The sequence below is a fragment of the Quercus robur genome, chromosome 10, assembly GCF_932294415.1.
Source record: "Quercus robur chromosome 10, dhQueRobu3.1, whole genome shotgun sequence".
In the NCBI taxonomy this organism is placed as follows: Eukaryota; Viridiplantae; Streptophyta; class Magnoliopsida; order Fagales; family Fagaceae; genus Quercus; species Quercus robur.
The window spans coordinates 35106298-35115602 of record NC_065543.1 but is presented as its reverse complement, the minus strand read 5'-3'; the positions used below and the strand labels follow the sequence as shown (position 1 = coordinate 35115602).

At 34.3% G+C, this 9305-nt stretch overlaps 1 protein-coding gene across 2 annotated transcripts; it reads right to left on the bottom strand.

Moving 5' to 3' along the window:
- Positions 1 to 9305, bottom strand: LOC126703192 (uncharacterized). 2 transcript variants are annotated; one of them, XM_050402142.1, is made up of 12 exons: positions 8959 to 9305; positions 8623 to 8720; positions 8439 to 8525; positions 8140 to 8317; positions 7211 to 7801; positions 6482 to 6624; positions 6195 to 6392; positions 5977 to 6067; positions 5725 to 5893; positions 4923 to 5033; positions 4737 to 4833; positions 1 to 255 (listed from the first exon to the last, which is right to left on the bottom strand). In XM_050402142.1, the coding sequence occupies exons 1-12, from the start codon at positions 9109 to 9111 to the stop codon at positions 240 to 242; spliced, it is 1932 nt and encodes a 643-aa protein (XP_050258099.1). In that variant the 5' UTR covers positions 9112 to 9305; the 3' UTR covers positions 1 to 239. The 2 variants fall into 2 exon arrangements, with proteins under 2 accessions (XP_050258099.1, XP_050258100.1); XM_050402143.1 differs by having other exon boundaries at positions 7211 to 7789; positions 8959 to 9303.

Genomic DNA, 9305 nt, shown 5'->3' with positions numbered 1-9305 from the left:
ATGTTGAATACACACTTGGTTAATTGATTAAACTTAATTAATCTGCTGCATAACATAAAGGGTCTAAAAGATCTTTTTTCAGATTTATATCTACACATCTGTACAATCAAGAGGCATAGGGACTACTGTGAGCAACAAGTTTCCTGGCAAAAATATGTACAAGGAATTGCCCTCCCATAAAAAGGACTTGAAACATGTTTGGCATGGTAGAAGGTATTATTCTTGAGACCAATTTCCAGTCATTTTTTTAACTTCCTGCAAAAAGATACCAAGAGAAGGTGTCAGTTCATAAGAATGATAGGCAACATTTGTAAGTATTATGACACATTGAAGTCCAGGATGGTGCAATGAGGCCAACCATGGGCCTAATTTCAGTCATGCTTGATAGGTTTTGGCTTAAGCATATTTCAGCAAATCTTGAAACATAAAACAATGGGTTTTGGAGATAACCAAAAACCTATAATTTAGTTGGAGAATAATTTTATGAGGTTTCAGACACCAGCATTAACTAGAAGATTCTGCAAAATTTTGGAACAATATGCAGAGAAAAGCCAAGAATGGATTAGAGTGGAAGTAAAGAAAATGTTTAATTGCTCATGCAGTTTCTTTCATTACTCTTTTTGGGTGGGGGGAAGTAAGTTATGGAAAAATAAGCATTTTGACTAACCCAGAGTTGTTTGAAATTTTATGAACAAGTTCATCAGTAAGTTTTCTGCAATAACTGTCAAACATTTTCCAAAAATTGTGACTTTTAAATGGAATGCAGGGATACTAATATATATATATATATATATTTTTTTTTTTTTTAGGGGGGGGGGGGGGGGGTGGGGGGGGGTGGTGGGGGTTGCAGGGATACCAATTTACTCTTGGGTGGGATGCAACAAATCATACCCAGTGCATCATATTTCAATCAATCTTGGGATTTGATTAGGCTTCTTTATGTATTATCTCCACAGTTATTTCTAGGTTTAGCTTTGACTTTGAATTATCTCTTAGTCTAATTTTGTATCTTATATCAATCCTATATAGGTTGATAAAATCCTATTTCAATAATCTTAGATGTACAGTCTGGACTCTAGAAAGTTAATGCATATATAGGATAATCTACAATAAATCAATAGGGGAAAGCATCTTCAAAATCGATTTTCAATAAGTGTATCTGATTTCCTAATGGTGATGATAGATCTATGACAACATAGTAATGCTGAATATATATTGTATTATATGATTCAAAAATTTCAACAGGTTGTAAATAAAAGAACAAAATTTGACTTTGCCTTTTGTTATCTTCACAGTCAAGGCAGGAGTGAGTCTTATTTTGAGGTCTTAAAACATAGACACGTCAATTTGACAACCTGTCTACCCTCAGATAACAAATTGTTCAATGTTTTCTTTACATTTGAAAATAGAGTGACTAAATTTTAGTCTAGCCACCAACCTACTGCAAGCCTATTCCTTTTTCTGGGCTTAGAACTAGCTGTGAACAAAAAGATATGAAAAAAAGCATAGACACAAGCAAAGTTTTCTTTAGTGATCAATTTAATATTTGTGAACAAATAAATAATAGAAACCCTCCTAGGCATGAATTTATGTACCAAATTCCTATCCAACTAAGTTGCTTTCGGCCTTAGAGGCCTAAATTCATAGTGAAAAGCTCTTGATGGCTACCTCTTTACTATTAAGCTTTGTGCATTACAATGAACACATTGATGGGTATTTGTAGTAGGCTAAATCCTAGACTAATAACACTTGAACTACAAGTAGGAATAAGATTACTTTGTTTGTACTTCAAGTAAGAATAGAATTACTTTGCTTTCCCTCCAAGTAGAAATAGATATAATGAACCTAGATTAGAGTTATATATTAGACTAGGGCTTTAACTAGGATTGGAGCTTGATATCTTTATCATATGTGGACAGACTATTCCCAATCTGAAGCTGTTCTTTTCGAAATCTTTGTTTGATTGGATGTCATCTTTGCATTTATTTTCTTTTATTTCTCTTTTAGATCAATTTGATCATTGAAATTTTGAGAGTTTCATTGTGATGGTCTCATAGTATACTTGGGCTATTGTGTACTTGGGCTATCTTTTTTTTTCTTCTTCTTTTTTTCAATAAAGTTATGTTTTTTATCTAAAAAACAATTCCCCGTAAAACTCAAGGTGGGTGGAAGCTTGAAGACAACTTGAGTTTGGAAAGAAGGTGAGACCTTTAGGGAAAGCGTAACTAGAAGGAATTTGCAATTGACCACACTCTTGATACCATGTAGAAGGAAAACAAAACTCAATTGATGGATATGATAAACTATGAAGAAGAAAATAAATGTCGAGAGAGAAGAAGAGAAAGAGAACACAAAGAATTAATATGGTTTGGCCTTGGAGGCCTACATTGACAGCACAAAGCCCTTAATGCATACATCTTTACTAATAAGATCTATGTGTTACAATGGACCCATTGATGGTTATTTGTAGTAAGATAAATCCTAGACAATACTTGAACTACAAGTAGGTTTAACATATATAATGAATTATTTTGCTTGCACTCCAAGTAGAACCATATATAATGAACCTGGATTAGAGTTATTTAACATATGAGGGCCATAAATGGGATGGGAGCTTGATATCTTTGACATCCACCTCAAACTCAAGGTGGAAGACAACTTGAGTTTGGAAAGAAGGTGAGACCTTGAGGCAAAGTATAACCAGATTGGATGTGTAGTTGACTAAGCTTTGATACCATATTAGAACATAACTCCGATACCATATAGATAGAGAGAAAACTAAATAGATGGATATGAAAAAATATGAAGAAGAAAATAGAGAAGTTGGAGAGAGAAATAGAAAGAGATAGAACACATAGAATTAACATAGTCCGGCCTTAAGGACTACATCCATAGTGAAAAGCTCTTGACGTAGATATTTACTATTAAGCTTTATATATTACAATGAATTTATTGATGGGTATTTGTAGTAAGCTAAATTCTAGACTAACAATACTTGAGCTACAAATAGGAATAAAATTACTTTGCTTTTACTCCAAGAAAGATTAGAATTACTTTAATTGCACTCTAGGTAGAATTAGATATAATGAACCAAAATTAGGGTTTTATAACATCCTAGGGCCTTAACCAGGATTGGGCCTTGATATCTTTAACATCCCCCTCAAACTAAAGGTGGAAGCTTGAAAACAACTTGAGTTTGGAAAGAAGTGCGACCTGGAGGGAAAGTGTAACCAGATTGGATGCGCAATTGACCAGAATGGACTCAATTAAATGAAGTGCAGATAAAAGAATGAAGTGTAGATAAAAGGTTGGAATAAAGGTTAGATGCATGCTATGATTGAGACTTGATTGCTGAGCACAGTGCATGGCATTCCTGCAGAAGCTACTGATCAAAGGCATAGTCTGGAATATTCTGTCTAAAGATGATAGAGACATGTGAAAAGAAAGAAAAACAAATAAAGACCATTGATTAGAGGTGAGGTCCAACTAACACAATGTGAAGATAACAGAGACTGACGACCAGAAAGAATGCCAATATATGAGGTTACCGACCAACTAGTTCCGGTGATACTCAGTCAAGATAGTTGAGGACTATTAGAAGGAAAGCCGAAAACCAGGCTCAGAATAAAGAAACATGTGCCCATTGAATGAAGTTGAAATTGCTAAGATCATTTAGTAAGAAAATATCCAAAAGATGCATATGAGTTTGTCTCGATGCTGTCCACGGTAGGGAATAACTCAAAAAGATCCTTTAGAGTTATTGGCAGTGATGATAAGAGAAGAAGCTTAGATCCAGAAATTAAAGATTTGGATTAATATAAAATTATTAATGAATGTTACAAAATAATTAATGGAGGTCACATGGGACTGGCTTTGATACCATATTAGAAAAATAAAACATAACTCTATTACCATGTAGAAAGAGAGCAAAACTAACTTGATGGATATGAAAAAAATATGAAGAAGAAAATAAAGGTGGTGGGAGAAAAAGGGAGAAAGAACGCAAGAATTAACGTGATTTGGCCTTAGAGACATACTTCCACAATGGAAAGGGCTTGATAGCTACATCTTTACCATTAAGCTCTGATTATTACAATGAACCCATTTATGGAAATTTATAGTAGGCTAAATCCTAAATGAACAATACTTGAATTACAAGTAAGAATAAGATTAGTTTGCTTGTACTTCAAGTAAGACTATAATTACTTTGCTTGAACTCCTCGTAGAATTTGATGTAATGAACTTGGATTCAAGTTATATAATAGACTAGAGCCTTAAATAGAATTTGCTTTGATATCTTTAACACCCGAAAAACCTTGTTGCATGCCCTTGTATGAAACAAAGAAAATTAACCTGTATTATTAAATTAAGATCCTTTAGAGTTCCTAAGGACCTAAGGTAACTCTACCATTAAATTCCTAAAATCCTATCAATTCATTTTGAAATGAGTGGATAAGATTTTACTATGCTATCAGCATTTGAAAAACAGACTATCATTATTTTGATATCTATTTAAATTGTTAATGACGTAGCAAAATCATTCATTTCAAACAAGATGGATTAGATTTTAGAAACTCCACAATGGAGTTACCCTATAAATTCTAGAGGACCCTAGTTTGTCCATTCCGCATAAAAGTACTCTCTAATCATGACAATTAGCTTTAACAAATATGAATTCTCTAATATAACTGTAAAACACGTGAGGAAAACAACTTAAATAAATATTTTTTTTTCACCTTAAAGATGAAATATATTCCATAACAATTGCCTTCTGTTCAACATCATAGCTATACCATCGTTCTGGGACAGAAATCAGATCACCCCTTCGAACATCTACAGTAGGAAGAAAAAGAAAAGTTAAAATTTGCAATCTAAAATCTAAGTAAAACCACTTGAAATTTGGATGATAAATGTAACCAGACCTTGAAGCAGAATATCCCTTTTTTCAGAATAACATCTCAATATCCAAAATTTGCGACCATGTTCATCCAAGAATATAGGCTCAGATCTAACAGCATCTGATTGCTGCTCCTCTTTAGGCATCAATTTAAAGAAGAAATTTTAATAAGGAAATGAAAGTTGATTTGTACACAAGCAAAATATATATACATTTTAGTACCAAAAGGAAGAAAAATTGTATGCAATGATGATGGCAGCACAAACACAAGCATTCTGAAAGTTATAGATTATATGGACTTATATTCATAGAACATTGTTGGCCAGAGGATTAATCTCAATGCTTATTGGAATGTAAGAACATACTCATTTTTATCCTCTCCCCCCTATTTAAATAACAAAATTCATTTAGAAGTTCATAAGATCTTTACAGATATTATCATGGCATCTCCTCTCCTTGTAAGAACAATACAAAAGATGAGGTTGTGGGTTCAAGACCCACTAGGTGCAGTGCAATTACTAATAAAAGAGAAGATATTATCATTTTGTCCATTCATTTGCCGTCTCCCCCCCAACACCCCCCACCCCCCCAAAAAAATAATAATAATAAATAAATAAACTGTTACATGTGAGAGCGTACACTGGTAGACCATACTTATTTTTTGAGAATCACTTGTAGACCATACTGATCAGGAGAAAACTAGCACGTTCAGTGGATAACCATGAGTTGAAATATCAATCAATTCAACTTCATTAAGATATTTGTTTTATGCTGCTTCAAATGAACTTCTTTCAGAATTATGAGATATTGATGATCCAGAAACATACTGTCAAACACCACATCTCTTGCTTCTAGCGTCTCTTCCAGAATTTGGGCCGCTTCCAAATTTATTTTTGAAACAAGATCCTCATGCTCAGCAATGGAAAGGGGAGTACCCATTTTCAAGAGAATAGCTCCAGCCATCTCATCCTGAAGCTTTTTCTTAATATTTTTCACCTATACAAAGCAGGTTAGTTAGAAGAGATTAATTGTGATATATAATTGCTATCGCAGAAAGTTAGCTAAATTCATGTGATGACCTTTTCTCTTTTTTCTTTTTCAGCAAGAACATTTTCCTTTGCTTTCTTCTCTCTTTCTGAGTTTTGTACATCAATCCAACTCCTAAAATCCCTGAATGCAAAAATCATTAACTAAAGCATAAATTTCAAAAGAAAATACAATGAAGATAAAAATGAATATGCATATGACAAAATAAACGATAATATTAAAGAAATTATCACAGCATATTATCACGTACTCAGTGCCAAGAACTTCGTCACAGAGAAAATTCAAAATTCTGAGCTTCTTAGAGGAGTCTAATATATCATATCCATCACTGTTCACATCAAAAGAATTCATCTGCATTTCTTCCGACAAGTACTGGGTTTCAGAGATGTATTTGGTAAGAGATTGCAACCAAGACTCTCCTGCTATAGTTTGATTTAAGGATGGATATCTGCATCCAAAATTTAATTAAGGACCACCAAAACCAATTTAACAGACAATAGGACTTGAATAAGCTGGCATCTAAGTAAACATACACACCCTTTTACTGGGTCCTTTTGTATCATAGAGAGCAACTGTATATGAAAGCGAACAATTGGAGAATCCTGTGCTCGGCGTTGACGTCGTCCGCATGCTATTTCCCGGAGTAATTGTTCAGGCTGTCCTTTCTTTAGATCGAGAACCTAAAGATCAACATGATCATAGGAAAATAATGCTCAGTATTAAATTAAAAGGTACACTATCTTTGGTCATATAAATTGATGTAAAAGGAACTATTGTGGCCTGATACAATGCAAAAATTAAAACATCAGAATCTACAAATAACAAAAAGTATCTTGATTAAGTTTTGCAAGAAAGATAACTCAGTTCTTACATTTTCAATTATTCACACAAATAACAAGAGAGGAACTACAATGTAGAGAGAGAAGGAAATAAAAGGTGGGGAGCAAGAGAAAAGTATCTAAAAAAAAGTTTGAGTTTTTGTATCTCTAAAAATGCAATCTGTGAACTGAAGTACTATAATTCAAATCATAATCAAGAATTAACAACAAAATATACTCCAAAAGAAAGAAAAAACAACTTGGTGAGATGAAACCGCCATTGCCCTTAGGTTGGTACTTCAAGGCCATTTGCAACATTTGACCAATGGATCACAAAGAGAATGAAAATTAGTGACAACTTCAAACTCGACAACCTGCACAGTTTCAGCTTCTAACTGACTGACTCTATTATTGATTTAATAATATATCATTGGTATGTTGTATCTACCTGTCTAAAAGCTTCACAAAATTCTAGGAATTGCAAGGCATGTCCAACATCATCGGCATGTATGTCAATGGCAGCAACACTGTTTAATTCAATGCCCTGAGGCAGCGGGATTTCAATTCTGTTGGCTTCCACAATATTCCTCTTACACTTGTGCAATTCTTTAACTGGCTTGTGCTTGGCTGAATCATTATCAATTTTCTTGTTGTTTGGCCCTTCAGTTTTATTTTCTTCTTTTTTGACACACTGTCGGGACATTTTCTTTGGAATCTTACTGTCACCATTCATCTCACTCAACTGGCCATCATGATTCCTTCTGCATGTTTTTTCTCTTTGCACAGATGCCTCTTCAGTACTCTGATGTCTCTTAGAACTACTCTTCTCAGTAAGTGAATCACCATCCGCATTGCCATTGCATGAATTTTTAGTACCACTGTCTTTACTCAAATTCCTCTGCTTGCTACCATTAGTTCCTATTCCAATGCCATTCATTTTTGGAGGTTTAGCTTGGAAATTGGAATTACTTTGTCCAGTAGTACCATTACTCTTTCGGCAATCTCTTGTCAAATCCATAACTGACTCCTGTCGATAATGCTTAATCATAAGCAACAGAAAACACATATAGGTGCAGAGTCCAGATAACAAGGGCCAACAACTTGATGCCCCAAACCAATCATCTGTTTCGTTTTGAGATTTTTTTTTTTTTTTTTTTTTTAATAAAAAAAAACAGAAAAAAAAAAAAAAAAACAAAACATAAAATTTAGGATGATTCATCGTTTGGTACTCAAAAGACCGTTATCACCTATAAGTTTGAACCTATTTAACAAACACAACTCAATTGGCCTGAGCTTTTCTGCGAATCAAAACTGTCAAATGAGGTTTAACCAAAGATAATATATAATGCAAAAAATAAAAATTTAACATTGACATACCTCATTGGTAGCTTTTCGTTTTTTCGATGAGGCACTTGCTTTGCTGACCTGACTCAAACTCTTTTCTGAATCCAAAGTTTCAGAGCCCTCAACACGCAGCATTTCTAAAACCGAAGAAAACCCTTTGGCCTTTGCAGTATGCACAAGACTCCCAGTAGGATGGTAGCCTCTCTTCTTCCTATAAAATTCGAGTCCCGGGTTCATCAAGTACACCCAAAATCACACACACAAAAAGAAGGCAACTTTCAAGGTGGGGTACTCTTTGATTAAGCAAGAAAGAAAAACAAAAAAGCACTCACATGCAGAAACTGCAATTGCATATGCCCCTACATTTCGGACACATCCAATCATCCAACACAGCCATTTCTTCTGCCTTTTCTCCGTATCTAACTCATAATCAAACAACAAACCCAACTGAAAAAGGAACTCTGTGCAGAAACAGAACAGAAGAAAGAGAATTTATCATGAAACAATAGAGCAGACCTGTTTAAGAGGCATTTGTGACAGAAATGGAAGGTACATTGCTTGTTCTCACTTTTATTTTTGCATGATGCAACAAAATCCAAAGTCTTTTGCCGGCACTGCAACATTTTTACAATCGATCACTTCAAAGACTCATTCTAGAAAAAATGCAGGAAACAAAAAAGAAACACCCCACATGCTGAATCCTAAAAGTCCTTTTTATCTACACCCCACTGTCTCTAATCCTACATTACATTAGGATCAAATCCAAAAAAAAAAAAAAAAAAAAAGTAAGCAAAGAAAACTGATTTCTTTGTTGGGTTTTGGAGAAGAATGCGAAAGAGTAAAGCACTGAACCTGGTGACAACTTTTGCCATTCTGAGGATCGTAGAGTCGGCCTCTGATGAAACGGACACCAAGAGATTTCTTTGTCGTAGGCTTGGCCTTGGCCTTGGCCTTGTTCTTACTCTTTGTCTCAGTTTGTGAAGAAGAAACAGCAACAGCAGCCATTGATGTTTGGTGGGATCCCAACTAAGGTCCAAGTAGAACGAATGAGACACTGAGTGGGGCAGTTGGACTCAGTTAAATTTTGTGGGATTATTATATATATAAAAAGATTATACAGAGAGAAATTTTTTTTGTCAAAAAGATAATTAATATGAGAGAATTAAATATGTTGGTATTGGAGTACATTTTTGGCGGGT

Coding starts and splice junctions, on each gene's coding strand:
- LOC126703192 (XM_050402142.1), bottom strand. CDS start 9,111: ATGGCTGCTGTTGCTGTTTCTTCTTCACAAACTGAGACAAAGAGTAAG. Junction 6,625..7,210: donor TTTGTGAAGCTTTTAGACAG/GTAGATACAACA, acceptor GTTGATCTTTAG/GTTCTCGATCTAAAGAAAGG. Junction 6,068..6,194: donor GACGAAGTTCTTGGCACTGA/GTACGTGATAAT, acceptor TTTTGCATTCAG/GGATTTTAGGAGTTGGATTG.